General features: G+C 40.8%; 1 protein-coding gene across 1 annotated transcript in view; it reads left to right on the plus strand.

Annotated features, from left to right (window-relative positions):
• LOC148429753 (single-stranded DNA-binding protein 2) overlaps positions 1-16445 on the plus strand; it is a 56359-nt gene extending 39914 nt beyond the window's left edge. Inside the window, exons 5-17 of the mRNA XM_088425179.1 lie at positions 7667-7756; positions 8751-8810; positions 8900-8966; positions 9024-9094; positions 9180-9247; positions 12044-12092; positions 12181-12216; positions 12677-12731; positions 12813-12883; positions 12990-13068; positions 13149-13177; positions 13259-13357; positions 15067-16445. Of these exons, the coding sequence (XP_088281305.1) occupies positions 7667-7756; positions 8751-8810; positions 8900-8966; positions 9024-9094; positions 9180-9247; positions 12044-12092; positions 12181-12216; positions 12677-12731; positions 12813-12883; positions 12990-13068; positions 13149-13177; positions 13259-13357; positions 15067-15096 (804 nt within the window). The 3' untranslated portion in view covers positions 15097-16445. The remainder of the gene's footprint in view (positions 1-7666; positions 7757-8750; positions 8811-8899; positions 8967-9023; positions 9095-9179; positions 9248-12043; positions 12093-12180; positions 12217-12676; positions 12732-12812; positions 12884-12989; positions 13069-13148; positions 13178-13258; positions 13358-15066) is intronic.
• Positions 16446-18320: the final 1875 nt, after the last annotated feature.

Consider the following 18320-nt stretch of genomic DNA (forward strand, 5'->3'; position numbering starts at 1 on the left):
AAAGCAGAAACTTTTTTTGTCTTGGTTATTGTTGCTGTTGCCTCTAGCATCTGAATAGCGTTGCTTACAAAAAGTTGAGTCTCACCGAGCAGTTAATGTCTTCTGAAAAAAAGTTATAGTTTATTGAGGATTTTGATTGAAGCACAATGAAATATTTCTCTTCTCCACTAGAGACTGGAGAAAATGTCCAATTAATCTGCATTGCATTCATCAGTTCTCTCCTTTGAGTGTGTGTGTTTGTGTGTGCGTGTTTGTGAGTGTGTGTCAAACTTGTAGCATCTCCTCTTTCCATCCTATTTCCTCACATGCTCAGGAAGTGGACTAATGGCATTTTAGACGACGATGGGAGCGGTAAAGAGGGAGGAGGGATTGGGTTCCTTCCTGTGTGGTGAGTTGTTTGGAGATCTTGTCTATGACAGCTTTCATAGCAAGCCTTTTGCACCCAGCTGTTTTGTTGGAGGTGTCTGTTTTGCGGATGACTTTTCTAATTGGTCGGATCAAGCGTTGGTTCGGGACGTGTATTTCACTTTGTTGTGCAACCCAAGGTTATATACTAAATACTGACACATTTCGGATATAGCCTACAATACATAAAGCGTAACATGTAAGCATGTCGAGTGACGTAAAGGGTGCAAAATCGCTTTGATCATTCCAATAACAATATAGTTGGATTGGTTAAAACAATTAGAATGCAACCAAATGTGCAAACTATCTCTCCAAACTGTTAATTATTATACATTGCAACATATTACAGTGCATTAATCACAGCTGTATTTCTTTGAGCTCATTATAGCATGGCACCACTTTTCATTTCCTTCATATAAAAGTGCTAAATATTAGTTTATATCTCATTCAAAACAAATGCACTGTTTGAATGGTGACTTTACATCCAGCAGTTCCAACTTTTTATGATAGAAAAGGCAAATGCTAAATGCTTCTGCCTCTCATAGAACTGTCATTAATACAGCTGATGAATGTGGGTGAGGCTTAACAGGGTCACCTGCAATTAACCGCCACTATTCTTAAGTCGTTTTAATTAATTTCGTAATCAATTGAGCCGATTAACATATTTATTCTGACAGGATTAATGCCTATTCACTAATCTATCATATCACCACTTTGCACCATGTAGGTATTGCTTGTCAAGCATGTAAGCTAATCAAATAAAACATTAAATTATGCACAGTACACTTTCAATCCATCCTTTTTCCCTCGCCGCTTACCCTCAGCAGAGTCCCCGGCTTGCTGGTGCCCATCCCAGCCATTTTTGGGCACTAGGCGGTACACCCTGAGATGGTTGCCAGCCAATCGCAGGGCACACAGAGACCAACCACCATTCACACTCACAGTCACACCTCAGAGCAGTTTGAGATGGCCAATATACCTGCCGTCAAAGGCAACATTTCAACTTGAGCCTATGTGGCCTACAGAAGGTGACGAAGCATTCCATAGCACATCTTTGCCAGCTATATTGTGCGGTATGTATCTCTTAATCTGACAAATGGCTGATTGGCAGAATTGACTTTGATGTCTTTTGCAATATCTGCAATAAAAACTTTATGTTCATTTTTTTTATTATTATTATAAGAGAATTGTGTGCAAGAGAAACAAAGTGAGAGCAAGGAGAAAAAAAAAGGCAGAATGGAGACAGTGAGTAAGGGATGAGAGGAGAATGCTTGACATTCTACTCACGGAGTGTCTCTCACAGTGTTGCTCAGTCTCGAAAGCAGAATGGAAATGATTCCGCATTTTTTCCTACATACACACAAGCACGCACACACACGCACACAACAAACGTGTCACACATGCATATTAATGAGGTACATGAGTAGCAAACATATAGCCCGTGTTATCTCATTAGGTATTACCGGGACATAGCAGTGATTGGATTAGTGTAGTGTGAATGCAGTGTGCTGTCTGATTAGTTTATACTGTAGTGCCGTATTGTGTAATTGCACTACCTTGAAACGTCTCCCATTCCCTCGAACAAATGTTTGCATTCTCAACGGGGAAGTACGGGATCAGCTTGACTTTAAGTGGATTCAATCAACTGCAAAGTTTGTTTCCAAACGTCCGCAAGACTGTGCCACAAAATGCAATTCTAATCAAAATACGGACATTTTTCTCCTCGACAGTCATTCTTTACAGCGGGGAAAAGTTGTTCACTTATGTGAAAGTAGGATGGCCATATTTCAGTGGGATATAAAAACATTGTCTTACATTGTCAGAGAAATGTACGACGAAACGATACATGGGATTGTCACACATACTTTTGTATCCTTGATAGTTAATTTTTACGTTTCTAACTTGTACTACACTAATTTGCTGCGTGGCTTCTATGTTTGCTGTCTTGAACTCTTCTTGTAAGATGCTGTTTGCCTTTGAAATAATTGATTGTAAATGAGCGAGTTTCCCTTAGGCTGTTCTGAATTAGTTTGGCAAATAATCTGGAGGAGTTGATTATGTTACTTAAAAGTTACTTTAGTTCTGCTTCTTTTATAGCTGTGCAACAAGAGGTACCATTTAATGGCTAATAAAGAAAGATATAATGTGATCACTTGAGGAGACTACTGAAGGACACTGAGTCTCAGTAACATTGCAGTAATGAAGTTGTTTTACAATATGAATGTTTTTAACCTTTACTTCACTGCAAAGATTCTCAAATTGACTTAAGTGTGCAACTTATGCACTTTCATGAAATATCTCCTCTCTGGGTGGAGTCACCTTCGAATCAAGGCATTATCTGAGGAATCAGTCGGTGTGCCCATTCCCCTTAGGGTTTAAGTGTCCTTTGCCAGCCGTGCTCTGGACCCTATACCAAGGTCTAGCGCCTCAGGAAGGAAAACTTCCATTTTGCACGTTTTGAGTTATTTCACAACCGTTGTATATACGCTGATCAATTGCTGGTTGTGTGACTGCACATGTCCCCACTGCTTTTCAAAGACGACACTAAAGGTAACATCTGTGTTGTATTAATTGTTAAAAAGAAAAGATCAGGGCTGGTAAACAATGAGTAGCATTTTAGCAACAAGTTTCAAAATGACAGATTTTTGGGGCATCTGGATATTCGCATAACTGGTTAAGTACACTTTCAAGTTCATCAAAAGTTCAAGAATTATTCAATAATAACACTGAAGAGACGATGTTTCTCGGCTGCCTTGGGAACGCCTGGGGATCTCCCCGGAGGAGCTGGAGAAAGAGGCTGAAGAGAGGGAAGTTGGACTTCACTGCTAAAGCTGCTGCCCCTGTGATCAGACCCCAGTTGAGCAGCAGAGATAATTGAATGGAATGGATAGATCTTTATGGAATTCATCATCTCAAGAAAACACTACCATCCAGAAATTAGGATACCCTCAGACTTCACTGAATTACGCCTCACAGGTTTTCACTCTTTACGCATGACGGGTGCTTCAGAAGCTGAGAATTGCGAATGTGTACAAGTAATAGACCAATGCTCTCTGCACACTAGAAGACCATCTCACAGTAGCTCACATCTGAAGACTGCTTTTAGTCTTATCTTAGTCTCAACGTGAGATTTTACAGAGACTGGATTTTGCAGACTTTAAGACTGAATAAAAACGTTATAGAACACCACCTCACACTAATCGATTGTGATGATGGGATTGCGCTGGGACACCAGTAAGACTTTAAAAACTTCCTCAAGACTTCAGGTTTTTAGTCTAAAGCAGTGGTCCCCAACCTTTTGATCACCACAGACCGGTCAACGCCTTAGATTTATATTGCGGGGCGGGGGGCGAGCTTGCTGTGCACTTTACAGTAAATTCGGAAAGAAGAGCATTGCTGAGAACTTTCACTTTCCTGGGATGTGACAGAGCCAATATTTTCACCGATAGCACCTTTATTCTTTGCGCCAATACTCGCCTGCCAAAAAATAAAAGTTTCAATGTCTCAATCAAGTGGCCGAGACCGTGCTAAATATTGTGCTGACAATGCTGCGCTATCGTTAGCTTAGCACAGTAACTACGGCTCAACAGCTGTTAAGTGAAGCAAACGCTGCACATTCCAGTTGTCCCAAGTTCTCGCTTCCGCCTTTCTACAAGCCAGGTGAGTGCTCTTGCTCGGCTCTGTTTTGTGTTGAAAGCTCAGCTGGCCGTGTTGGATCGCTCCCGGCGACCGCAAAGCGGCCGCCATGATTCATTCCTGCCCCCTGCGTGAGCAGTTGAATGTTTCCGAAGTTGATTGGCTGTCGCGACTCGAAACGCGGAAAAGGGAAAAAAAATCAAATCACGCGAAAGGCGAAATTTCGCTTCTCGTGACCGCGCGCGGCCATTCGCGTCGCTCCATTCGCCTCCATCGCGTCGCCCAGTCACGCGAACTCCCTTGACTACAATACAAAACTCTCTGCGTTTTTGCCTCGTTCGCGTTCGGTGTGCGCGTACCATTAAATTAAATCATCTCCAAAACATTATTCCGGGTGCAGTCCACGCGGACCGGTACCGGGCCGCGGACCAGGGGTTGGGGACCACTGGTCTAAACCATAGGTCTCAAACTCTAGTCCTCAAGGGCTGCAATCCTGCATGTTTTTGATGTTTCTGTCTAACCTGATTCAAATGATTAGCTAATCAGCAAGCTCTCCAGTAGCTGATCATGATCATTTGAATAAGGTGTGTTTAAAGAGCAGCATCGAAAACATGCAGGATTACGAGGACTAGAGTTTGAGACCTATGGTCTAAACATTGAAAATCATTAGGTGTGAGCATTGAGGTTTAATAGGCCCCATATTGATGATGAAAGCATTTGGTGGGGTTGCAAGGTGCTCTCCAATTTCACACGTCATCTGCACAGCCAACTACATCATTCACCAGAGGGGATTTTACCTTTTACCTGTATGATTATCTTGCATGGACTACTGAGTTTGTTTCTACAAGGTCAAACTTCTCGCACTTTCCATGTCCTGATTTTGAATGCGATTGAGGCATGACGTCGGGATCAGCTTGGACTCGTCCCACAGTGGCAAACAACGTAGCAAGCATCCTTGTACGACCTATTCTACCTTTCTTATGGATTTGAATTTGAATTAAGCAAATACTCTAATGATAACAAACACCTCTGGCATTAAAAGGTTGAGAGAAAAAGTTAAACACACTTGTGGCATTATAAATACTAATTGAGCTCCAGTCTCAGGGGTGACGGCTTAAAAGATACTCAATGTCAATATGTTGTCACCATTTTTTCCCTAGCATTGTTTGCTTGGATAAATGATTCGATTTTTGATGTCCCACTGTACTGGATAAACTCTCTTTTGAAGATGAAGCTTGCTGCTGGTCTCTGGGGCAGGCAGACATCTTGGCTCGTTTTTGTTTTCCTCTTTTCTTTCTGTTCATCCATTTGAAGAGAGAAAATGCTGCTTTGTCAGCAGGTCAGGTAGATGTTCTCCTTCAGCAACCCCCCTACGCACACACATAAACTAACAACCAAAAAGTGCACACCAATAGGCGCGCACACACACACACACACACGCACGCACACATAATCTCTGCTTTGTCCTCATTTTCCTCTCTCCCTCTCTCTCTCGCTTTCTCTCTATCTCTCTCTTCACCCCTCGCTCTCTCTTTCTCTCTGAAGTTAAACTCAGCAAACCTCCAGGCTGCCAGAGTGCAGATGCATCCTGTGTAATCCAAAGTGAAAGTGAAAAAATGACAACAAAATGGGTGAAAACTCAGAAAGTTCCTGTCTTTACGCTGCTCTGTTACACAACACCAGTCTGCGTCCATATCAACTGTTTCCCCCCAAAGCTCGGTTTGCATCAGCAGATAAAAAGTGTGAACATTGAGGAGAGATAAAGTAAAATGTGGAAAAATAACGATGTGGAGTCGAGAAGAATCTGAGAGTGTCGTCAGTCTGCTTTTATCTCAGCCCTGATTAAACCTAGTTCCTCTGTGACCTAAAAAGTCAGCAGGCGGAAACTTCAGAGAAACAGGGTGAATTCCATCGCTGTCCATTGCCTTCAGCAAGGGAGTGAAAGCAAGTGAGGAAAGATCCGAGCAAAAGAAGAGAGTGCGCAGACGTTTAAAAAAAAAAAAAAAAAAAAAAATCCCACAGACACTATGTTCCCATGCCAATGTCCGACACGTGACTGTTCACACTTCCTGTTATAATGTTCTTGGTAGTAACGCGTCAGGATTGGTGTGCAGGACTGGTACAGGATGCAGACAGAGGCGGGGCACAAATGTGACACTCATTGGGGCAAAAAATATACAAAATAACACACGTGGTTTAAAAAAAAAAATCTGTAAACCAACAAGCGCATCTGCAGAAAGTAAACCTCTCACCAAGGGAAACCATTTATATAGGACAATACTCTTAAACCCATGTTTATTGTCAGGGATATATTCCAGATCAAGGTAAACATCTCCAATATAGAGTCAAGTCATAGAAAACACTTTTTCCCTTAATAGTTTTCACCACCCATATACTTCAAACAGATTTAAACGTCTTAAAACACATTAAAGTGCATTGCAAAAATTACAAATAGGATACAAAACACTGTATTTATAGTACCGTCTGTGTACCTACAAGTATCCTAAAGTCAGGGCCAGGTGGGGTGTTGTCTATTTTTTGCACCTTGTTTACCTGGAAAACCAATTCAAATCCAAATTTCACATGATGTCAAGATTTTCAAACGATCAACTCATGACAATATACAGGTGTGAAGTGAAAGACAACCCACGTCACAAAGTGTCATCCACATCGTACAGTAGACGGAGAAAATACCAAGATGTAGAGCTTATCTGGGCAAAAGGTATCTACTTTGAAGAACCTAAATTAAAAAGCATTCTGTTTTGTTTCCCAAATATGTCCATCATTCCATATTATTTAACATTTTGATAAATATACAAATAACCAGAAGGTGGGTGCAATTTTGCCGGTGCCTCATTTGTCAGCGGCCACGTCACTCATCCGTCATTGTCAGTCATTATTTCAGGCTAGACAAAAGAGTAATCGTCAATCCTTGCCGATCGTCAGTCGTTTTCATAATTGTGCTTCCGTCATCGTAGTCAATAACTGCTGTTTGAGGATGTCGATTCGTTACATTGCTTTGCAATACATTGTATGGCCTTCTCTATAGGCTGTCTCTTGTCAGTCCGTGAAAAAACAAAACAAAACTGCGGTATTCCGATTTGACTGAAAACAGTAAAAGGAATGTTTTTCTTCTACTACGTCTTTTTCTTCCTATTTTCTCATCCTGTGCATTGTCCTGTTAGTTTATTGGCGGGATTACAGCCCTTTGTTGCATACTGCCACCTACAGTCCAGGAAGTGCAAAGTGTTTCTATTCATAACCAATGCAGTCCACAGGCTACTCCGCTGTATTCACCACAGCATACAAATCTGCAAGTGTTCTGTTTATCATCAATGTCGGTCAGGAACAAATCCATAAGTCCGTCAGAACTTGACATGGTCTGTGACAATTATAATGACAAACAAAAACATCCAGTAGTCCTTTATTTTTTCTTCAAAGTTTCTCATCATGGACTCATCTATGGTCTGACGGACAATCCGTCAGTACTGATGACAGACCCGCCTCTGTGAATAATGACAATTTTTTATCTTAAGTCAATGGATGAACTGGAATTATACTCTCTGAATTACACTTTGTATAATTTGAGTAAGCAATGTTCCTCAATATTTACCTCTTCTTTCAGAGTGCTGCAGCAGCTCCCAGCCCCGTTCTCGGGAATCTACCCCCAGGAGACGGCATGCCCGTGGGTCCGGTCCCACCAGGTTTTTTTCAGGTGAACGCATTTAAACATTTTACAGTAAGCACGTGAGGGTGATTCTGCCAGGTACGTATTGATTAGCTGTCTCTGTCAAACCATCTCAGACGCTCGCATCTGACATACAGCTCAATATCCACTATGGGCCTTTCTCGAGTCTCAGCTTTCAAAAAGTCACTCTAGAGTTTAACATCTTCCTTTAGGGGATCAGGTGAAATGCTTTCTGTCAATAGGAGAAAGCACAAAACCCATATTGCCACTTCCTCTTTTGAATACAGGGAACATTTGTTTGTTTAATGAAGAAATGAGTTATACACAATTAACTGAAATTGTAAGGGCCGCTCTATATCTCCTTGATATGTATTTTTCCAACTAATTTTGCTTAGTGGTTAGCACGTCGGCCCACGTGGGTTCTCTCCTAGCACTCCGGCATCTTCCCACATTCCAAAAACATGAATGCTAGGTGTATTGGACACTCTAAATTGTCTTTAGGTGTGATTGGGTGTGTGAATGGTTGTTCGTACCTCTCTGCCCTTCAATTGGCTGGCAACCAGTTTCGGGTGTTTTCCACCCAGCCAAGGGGCATATGGAAAGACAGGCAACACTGCACATAAACATTCACACCATAACCGAGTGGCAACCGAACACGTTGCTTACACTCAAGTTAGGTTACTGCACCACTGCCCTGACAGTGAGACCGCCAGGCACAAACACAAGTGCTCTGGGCCCCTCTTGTGGTGGCCTTTAAAATACTTTGTGTGTAAATACATAATTTTATATATCAATCTTATTATCATTCTATGATGCTGGAAGTAGTTGTCTTTTAGTCTTTCATTAGAACCCAAAGTCGCTTGCTATATTTGATTGTAGTTGATGATTCCAATACTTTTATAGTCAAAGTAATATATCAAGTGACACTGTGCCAAATGACAAGAGCAGACTTATTAAAATGCACGACACTCATGCACTCAGTGTTATTTTTAATTTAGATTCATATCTTCTTGTTTTACAGCCTTTTATGTCCCCGCGATACCCTGGAGGACCCAGACCGCCCCTCAGATTACCCAATCAAGTATGTGCCACAGTGACACCTGGCTACCAGAGAATTTTAGCAGCTTTGGTAGCATTCACAGTGATGGCTCGATCATCTCTTGCCTGCAGGGGCTCGGTGGTGTGCCAGGAAGTCAGCCAATGTTGCCTAGTGGCATGGACCCCACAAGACAGCAAGGTGAGCTCAGATTAATAAAAGCATGCATGGATGGACAGATATAACTTTATGTTCTAGGACACCCAAATATGGGCGGGCCAATGCAGCGGATGACGCCACCAAGGGGCATGGTGCCACTTGGACCCCAGGTGTGTATGTATCAGTGTTTGTGCTCCCCTCATTAGCAACTCCCTTCTATTGTTACACATTGTTTTGTTTGCCTTGTCTTTGTAGAGCTACGGAGGAGGGATGAGGCCGCCATTAAATGCACTCGTTGGGCCCGGGATGCCTGGCATCAACATGTAAGTGGTACAAATTGAGCGGACTCTACGGCTGCTCACAAGTCAATGGTGACACCAATAGAGAAGCAAATTGGGTGGCAAAAAACAAATCCAAGTGTTTGTATCTGAGTCGAATGCTACCTGCTGCTTAGCTTACGATCTCTCATTTCCCTTTCCTCTCCCCGCTGTATACTTTTCAGTACAAGCTAAGTATACTTAATCCCCAGAAGGCCATACTAAAAAAAAAAAAAAAAGATTTTTTGCATTTTTTTTATGAAAAGTAATTGATTAAAAAACAATAATGTACTGTTTGGTGTTGTTGAATTTTCCCCTGAAGTTGGATCATGATTTCATCCACAGTTATGTTCTTCTGGGACGACCTGTAGGCAACTCTCTGTGAAAGCGTCCAGCCATTGTACCAGTCACAGGACATGGTTTGGGCAGGTGGAATCACTGTTTTTTTGGGATGGGGACATGGGCAGGTGAACCCAGTTTCTTTTGGGGTGGCGCTATGAGCAGTATGGTGGTGGTTGGGTTGTAGCATTGAAGTAAGATTTACTGATTGGCAGCAATTATGTCTCCACAATGGATTCACACATTTCATTGCTTTCACACATTCCAGACTAACGGTCCAAGTATTAGCACCTTATTGTTCCTCAAGATCACAGGCAGACGCGTTTCCAAAAGGGCCATCAAGCAGTAGGCCTCGTATTCAGATCATCTACAGAGTTCTTTCTACCTTAAAAACAGAATTTTTTATAATTGATTTTAGATTAAAATAATACAAATAATAATACATTGCTAATTAAATGACACATTTCAAACAAAGGCAATCAAGCAGCTGTATACAGTATTATTTCTCAAACTATGCAACAGCATTGCTACAATAAATACACAATTACTCTCATTTTATGATTGAAATGTGCTATTTAATTACTTATGTACAGCAAATCATTTTATTTTCATCTAAAATCAAGACGTGTCAAGTACAGTTTATCAATATAGGGTTCAAAGTGCAGCCCCAATTTGTGCTGCCACTTTGAGCCAATGTTGTAAAATTACAACATGGACAAAACATGTTAAAAACATCGCAGTATCAGTATATTTCATGATGTCATGAACTAATAATCTAGACACATTAATTATGACAGACATTTTTTTCAAACATTTTACTTACTTAATTCTTGATTCATCTCATCCAAAAGAACATGCTCGTGTGGACCACGATAGAATCTCAAGTTGAATGAATGTATGTCCAGTTACCGGGGCCTATTTACCCATTCTGCCATCCAATAGCATTTCAGAACAGAACAATGGGAGCCATTAATGATGTAAATGTGGTTTGAAGAGGTAAAGAATAAAGGAGGGCATATTTTTGAAGGCTTAAATGTAACGTTGTATTATTACAAAACTGGCCCTTTGGGGTCTAATTAATGCAGTGCTTCTCAAATAGTGGGGCGGACCCCCTGGAGGGGGGGGGGGGGGGGGGGGGGGCGCAGCAAGGTGATGCCAAGGGGGGCGTGGATGATCCCAGGCAAAAGGCTTTGTTTTGTCATGTGAAGTGTAATAGTGATAAAATAAGAATTTTCATCATTGTTTGGAAATTTCAGGCATGTTGATGTACTTGGCTATTTTTTTTTCTGTTTTAGACTAAGCTATAACCTGTATAAATGCTGTAATTACAGTTGTTGAAAGTTGATTTACATTGCTTTTTTTTCTTTGTCAATGTTAAAAACGATACAACTTCAAGGTATACTTATACAATTATTATAGATAATATTCGTCTTTTTAGTCAGCACGCCGAGTTGATCAAATTTAGTTTTCAAAAGTTATCTAGGACACCCAAATATGGGCGGGCCAATGCAGCAGATGACGCCACCAAGGGGCATGTATACCATTTGAAGAAATGGTATACAGTACTCATAGTATACTATATCAGCTATTTTTACTGCTTGTTTTAAATGAGCATTACATGTAATTGTTAAGCACCTAGTCAATAAAACCTAGCTAGGCAGAATATCACCAGCTTTGTTTACTCAATGTCGTTCTCTAAAGCTGTCCGAGCAAGGAAAAAAAAAAATGAAAATACCTAGGTTAGCTGAGAGCTAGCTATTCAATGCAAGCAACTTGATTTGAAATGGTTCAAATTGATTTAATTGTCCAGTGTACGGTGGGGTAACCTGGAAATTAACATGAGTAATTTTAAACTAAAAGGGAAAAGCATTCCATAGGTTGATGCGGCTACATTAACACATTTGTAATGCTTTAGCGCATATGTTTTCAAGCAAGTGAAATGAGGCTTGGTGAAGTGCTTTCGACAACAAATGGTGTGGCCTAAGCAACACTCCATTTACCGCTATCATCAAATTAGATCTTAGATTTTTTTTAACTGTGACATGCGTTTTCGGCAAAACTGCAATTAGAAACCCATTTGAGTTGATTCGGGACTCACTGATTAAATGGTAAACAAACTGCGAACTTAGAATTTGTGCCCTTGTTCCAAGCTCTACTAGACCCCGTTTTAAATTGAAGCTAACAAAAAAAGGAAATTTTTCTTAATGAAAATAACGATCAATTCTCATTTCACGTTGTATTTATTGCCTAATTATACCTAATTATGAATACCGGTAATCAGTCAATAATTAATAAGTGTTATTTGCATTCATTTTTATTTCACTAATATTTTGTCATTCATGTGTGTGCTCTCTTTTTATGAATGAGAGTGTGTTTGCCAACTCAGTCAATTCAATGTCAAACTCAATGTATCTGAGGCAATGCCAGTGACTAAAGTATGTTTGTGTTTGTGTGTGCATTCAGGGGGCCAGGAGGTGGGAGACCCTGGCCAAATCCTCCAAATTCAAACTCCGTAAGTGTTACACTCGCCTTTAAATTCACCTTTTACTGCTTCAGTTTTTTTACTACTGTACTTAACACATTTGTTGTGTGTCTTTTAGACTCCTTATTCATCTGCGTCTCCAGGCAGTTATGTGGTATGTAGGCTATAGTTGATCTCAAATTTGATTTTTATAGATCGAGAGTAGAATTGGAACACTGCAGGTTTGGTTTGGGTCTCCTTGAACCAGGCTGCCAATCCCAACATCTAAAAAATAAATATCGAAACACAACTTTACACTTGTTGTACAGTATTTTTACTCTATAAAATGAACATAAAAATAAAATCTCACTGACTAAATTGGAGCAAATTCTGATAATTGTCAACATTTTCAATAGTTGATCGCCTGAGAGCAAACAGCAGTGGCGCTGTTAATCCAAAATCAACAGATTATTTTGCGTGGACCGAGTAACAAAGTTGTTGTTTTTTTTTTTTTCCCCATTACAATCACCCAGCTTCTTATCCAATCATTATTTGTCTAATCCTTGTTCAGTCAACTATTGATCCATAGTGACATAATACAATGGTTCTTATGGCACCTCTTGCTCAATTTTCAGGGACCTCCAGGAGGAGGAGGACCACCCGGTACCCCCATCATGCCAAGTCCAGCAGGTTAGATATGCATGCATGTATATATGTGTACATGTGCTACATTCCATCATTTTATAGTCACACCGCAATTTCCCCCAATAGATTCAACCAACTCGGGAGACAACATGTACACTATGATCAGCACAGGCCCCCCAGGCGGCAATCGACCAAATGTGAGTTCAGGTCTTGAAATCAGTATTAGAATGCAATCATGAATGATTGTCAATTTGTAATCTTCGTGGTCTGAGCCTCCTACTGTGTGTGTGATATGTGCGTCAGTTCCCCATGGGCGCAGGAGGTGACGGCCCATTAGGGGGAATGGCTGGAATGGAGCCCCATCACATGAATGGATCATTAGGTACACGAACAAAGGGATCTAATTTGTCAAATAATTAGTAGAGAAATGTGCTAATGACGGATGTGCTGTACTTTACTCAGGATCCGGTGATATGGACAGTCTCCCAAAGGTAGGATAAAACCGTCCGGTTTTCTCCTAAGGTTTGTCAATGCATGTGCTCAGTAGTAGCTTTCTCCTTGTGTTTACTCAGAACTCTCCTGGTAATCTGAGTATGAGTAACCAGCCAGGAACACCCAGAGAAGATGGAGAGATGACTGGAAACTTCCTCAACCCTTTTCAGAGTGAAAGTGTGAGTTTATCAACTGCATCAGATAATGAGGATGTCAAATACAAACTCCTCCACAACGAAACTTGCATGTGCAAAGAAATTCCCCCGGTGTGAAAAAAATCCAGCCATTGAAGCCTCTTTATTACTTCCTCATACGACGAAAGATCCCCCCGTTGCACAATATGATTTTTATTTCTGCGTTGCACTGAAATTCACTATAACTAAGAAAATCCTGCAGCAAAAGTCTAGCTTGGTTCATACTTGACACGCCGGCACCCGTTTTGTAGCACTTAATACTCGGAGCGGCTTTCCCCCGCAGTCAGGCGATATTCTGCCATACAATAGGTGGCAGTAAATGGACTCTACAGCATATAAACAACTTTACTGTATAATAGAGGTAGAGAATCTTAGTAGATTCAAACGATCTAAATTCTTCCAAGCTTTTTTTTTTAACAGACTACTCATCTCTCCCAAACGTGGTGCTCGCCAGGAGTTGTTTACAGGATCTTGATCACGGTCTTTATTTTTAGATGAATCATGTAGGTGTTCGTCCAGGTGAACTTCCATAAGCAATAGTTCGTCCGCCGTGTTTTCCGCTCGTAAAGAAATTCCGGAAGATACACGTTGCGAAAAATCTGTTCTGCTTGGAGGGGCGTGGTTGCTGAAATAACGTCATTTGACGCGTGGAGCTCGCCAACATGTTTTTAATGTTTACATAGATTTTCTGTAGTGAAAAGTCCCATTGTGAAAAATTTCTGGCTGCAAATATGATTTCTTTGTAGAGGAGTTCTACTATAATGTGCAAAACAAAAATGCAAAAATTGCTGACACAGATAATACAGATATACAGTATACTTTAAAAATATATGTACAATTCAGTGAAGATTTGACCTTGCTTTTGACATTGTTAAAGTGTGCATAAAGGTTGGAATATACACTTGTGTCTACCAGAGCTTTTGCTCAGTGCATAGTGTAAAGGTTGAATCAACCAGTCAACTTGAAAGCGCCTTAACTACTCCACCTACTAATGTCCAGATCTAAGTAACAATACTCTAATCTATGAAATGAGACTGACCGGCGCATTGCAGGGCTCCCAACCTCTTACAAAACTACATTTATCAAATTGGTGAGCTGCACTTTTCAGAATCTCATATACTGCAATGCGGAATCGATATAAAATGCTCCCACATCTATTATATAAATAAAAATTACCACATTTAAAATTTAAAAAATGTGGTCCGCACACCAAAAAAGACTGAATGACATTCTGCCTTGCAAAGCAGACTGGGGTAGATTATGACGATGCTTTGCACATCTATGGATTGAAGCAGAAATCGTTGTCCATCAAACCATTTGGAAGGAAAAATCGTTCTGAATCAAAAATTGGTATTGAATTGAATCATAACCCAAAAGTCATTTTGTGAGACAAATATTCTCAACCCTACTTTCAATATATATTTCGATGCCAATTTGAATCTTTTTGTGAAACTGGCCCGGGACATACAAAAGGTTTAGTACTGCTGTAAATACTGAAAAATACTTCAGTGACATCATCAATTAATGAACGTTGATCCCTGGTGTGAAGAGCCTTGAGAAAGGGCCTTGAGAATTTTTTAGCAGTGAACTGACTGTGTAAAGCGCACAATAATTCCCGACTTTTAAAGCTCGCGTTCCAAAAACGTTGAGTACAAAACTTGGATTGACAGGATGTCTTTGATGCCTCTGCGCAGTACTCTCCGAACATGACCATGAGCGTGTGAAGACAAGGCCAGCAGCCTGTTAGCTCGCCTGCTGCCAACCTTTGACACAAAGCAAAGGATCGCATCTGAAGTCACGTCGACCCGTGACTCCTCCTTCTCGCCCATGACCTCCCCAATCAGGACAGCGACCCAGGACTTTGCCCCCAAATCTTCCCCAATGTTTGCCCCATCTAACTTTTGTCCTGTTCCAAATATCCACTTGGCCACACATCCATTCCTCTTCTGCAACTATGCGACTGTACAAAGGAACAATTCAAACACGTGGAGGAAAAGTTGATTATGTTTGAGCGTGGACCTTTCATGCCCCGACAGACAAGATGGCTAACATCTTATTTATTTTGAGGTTTAGACAATCCAGATGGTTAAGTATTCTGTAACTGGTTGTCACCATGGACTTTTTTTCAAACGACTTTCTAACAAATATTTATTACAGATTTAAGGAAACCTTACAATTGCATCACTTTGAGCTTTATTTGTTTTAGCGCACATTCTTACAGTATGTTGCCTTCTCTACATTTGTTTGTCCTATACTCACACTGAGTACTGAGAACCACGGCAACCGAATATGTGTTTTTCATTTTTAATACTTAAAGACAAAACTAATGTTTAAGATGGATGGAATCGAGTATTGACTTTTTTTTCCAGTCATTATTTGGTTTAATGTGCCCCTAGGTCGTTCCTTGACCTTTGATGCCGCATAATCAACAATATTCACTACAAGTTGCTCAGTGGCTGCAACCACGCACGTTGGCCAGTTACTTTGTGCGCTAATTTATTTAAAGTTCTACAACGCAAGAAGATTTAGCATTGGAGACTTCAACTCATCATCTGATCAAACTATGACATCATCCGATCAAACTATGACATCAGTGTGGACAAAAAGAGTGGTTGGTACAGAACGTGGGATTGTTTCCAATGTTTTTTTTTTTTTTTAATCATTTACAAAAGGTCCACATGCTTGTGAACATCCTCCCTCCGCATTCTTAACTGCAAAGTGTACAGCCCTCAAATGTAGCTCCTTGTCTTGTATGTGTGTTTGCTATTATGATTCGTATTATTTAAAGAAAATTCTTATCGCTATCGGGACGAATGGACTGATGATGATGCAATGTGAAAAATTTCACACAGATGACTTTATTTGTGGTTCTTTTGTAAGTACAGTATGAAGCCATAGGTGAGAGTACAAGATGACACATTTGTAAATTGGACCTTGTTTGGTGGCAGTACGTTGAACTCCATTTGTGATGTGTTCACTTCTTTTTTTTTAATTCTTGTATTCAGTTTTTGTAAATATACAGAGAAGTATTTCATGGTTTTGAATATGCTGTTATAAAGCTTCTCTTCCCTCAGTCGATGTCTTATCTCTTCTGTTTTGGCCTTGTGTTTTACTGATGAATCTGCGCATTTCCAACTGACCACAGTGGCACATGTGAGACCTGATATGGAATGTAACAGAGTACAGAATGTTTTACGTTATGTAATGCAGGTTGACCTTTTCTCTACATTCTCCAAACGACTGCACCAATAAAGCTGGATGTAAATTTTACTAAGCATGATGACATGACTTGATGCCTCCCGTAATTATCACCGTGCGAGCATTAAGAAGGCCATGGTCATCACTGCATGATCTGAATTCACTGCCCCATTCTAAAGAAACATTTGACTTTGGAATTTTTCTTTACAGCCGCTTTGCTTCGTAATCATTTGGTTACTCCACAGTTTTTTTTTTTTAGGAAGCATAGTGGGCCCTATTTTCATTGACAGGAGCCCGTGCACACTCCATAAAGCCAGGCGCACCTTGATTTTCATTTTGGGACAAATGGACCATATTTGGGACCATGTTGCTCCTCGCTGGGCAGCTGTCACAGCCCCGACTCATCTTGCAATTCAGTAGAAAGTAGAAAGAGAGAAAGAAATGGACAGATATTTGTTTTTTAGTTTACTATGTTTTTGAAGTTGGTAGACATGTAGTTCATCACTGGGCAGGACCTTGGCGGTCAGATCCTTCACTCTCTCTGGCACGGAATCAAACTTGCCGGCACAAGCAGTTTGGAGTCTGGTACCAGTTCTTTCTGGGGGATTGGACACTTCCACTCTTGTTCTGAGAGCAGAACAGTGCAGCTTTTGGCTAACTTATCGCCCCCCCCCATTTTGTGCCTGTAAGTTGGGTTCACCCAAGTGGATGACAGCTAGGGTAGCTTACCCTGGCCTTCAGGTTGGGTGAGATGAGTCATTGACTGATGTTTGTGCCTATGTGCCAAACAGCAGCTCAGCGGGACCTGGAAGGGTGCGATTGTGAGGAACGACCTCCTCGATCAGAAACTGAGCAGTGTTCTGTGAAAGGACTTCTGAGGTCATTGTGGGTAGTATAGACACAAACACCATGTTCAAGCATTAGTGTGCCCATGTGTGGACTTGGCACCAGGATACCCTTGATTAGAGTCGATGAGCGACTGTATTCACGTCATTGAATTTGCTGCCTTATGTTTTGGACGATCCTTTTAAGAGGGAGGCGGCACAGGAAAGTGATCATCACTTGATTGTGTGTTGGCTCCGATAGTGAGGAAAAATGCCGGTCTGATATGGCAGAACCAAATGTGTTGTGATGATTTGCTGTAAATGCTTGGCTGAATCCAAAGAATTTCAAGTCCCACTTCTGACAGAACGTTGTCCGTGTCCCAGGGAAGGGGAGGGACATTGAGTCCGAATGGACCGTGCTACATGTCTCCATCGTTGAGGTGGCCAATTGGATCTGTGACTGTAAGGTGGCTATCGTGGCAGAAAACCTCTACCACATTGGTGTGCACCAATGGTGAGGAATGACATTAAGCTGGAGAAGCTTAGAAAATGAGTTATCCTCACCACATGATCCCTTTAAGTTTAAACCATACTTTTGATTTTAATTACCATATGGCAGTCAGTCTATGCATAGTCTCTTTACTGATTACAGATTGGTTCTACTTGTAATTGGGTCACCACATAGTCACAAGTATGAATTAACATGCATAAAAACAATTGGTTTGTTTGTGTTGTGGTGGAATGGAACTGTTATTCTAAAAAGCAACAGAATTATAAGAAGTCATTTGGCATACAGAGGATGTTAGTCACATGTTAGTAACATTTTAGTCAATAGAACTAAGCAAATAAGCCAATGAAATATCATTACATCAAAGAGGTGCATTTTTATTGAGTCTCAAGTTTTATTTAGTCCCACGTTTTTGTTT

This window comes from Hippichthys cyanospilos, chromosome 1 (assembly GCF_059441005.1).
Source record: "Hippichthys cyanospilos isolate Australia breed blue-spotted pipefish chromosome 1, RoL_Hcya_1.0, whole genome shotgun sequence".
Classification (NCBI taxonomy): Eukaryota; Metazoa; Chordata; class Actinopteri; order Syngnathiformes; family Syngnathidae; genus Hippichthys; species Hippichthys cyanospilos.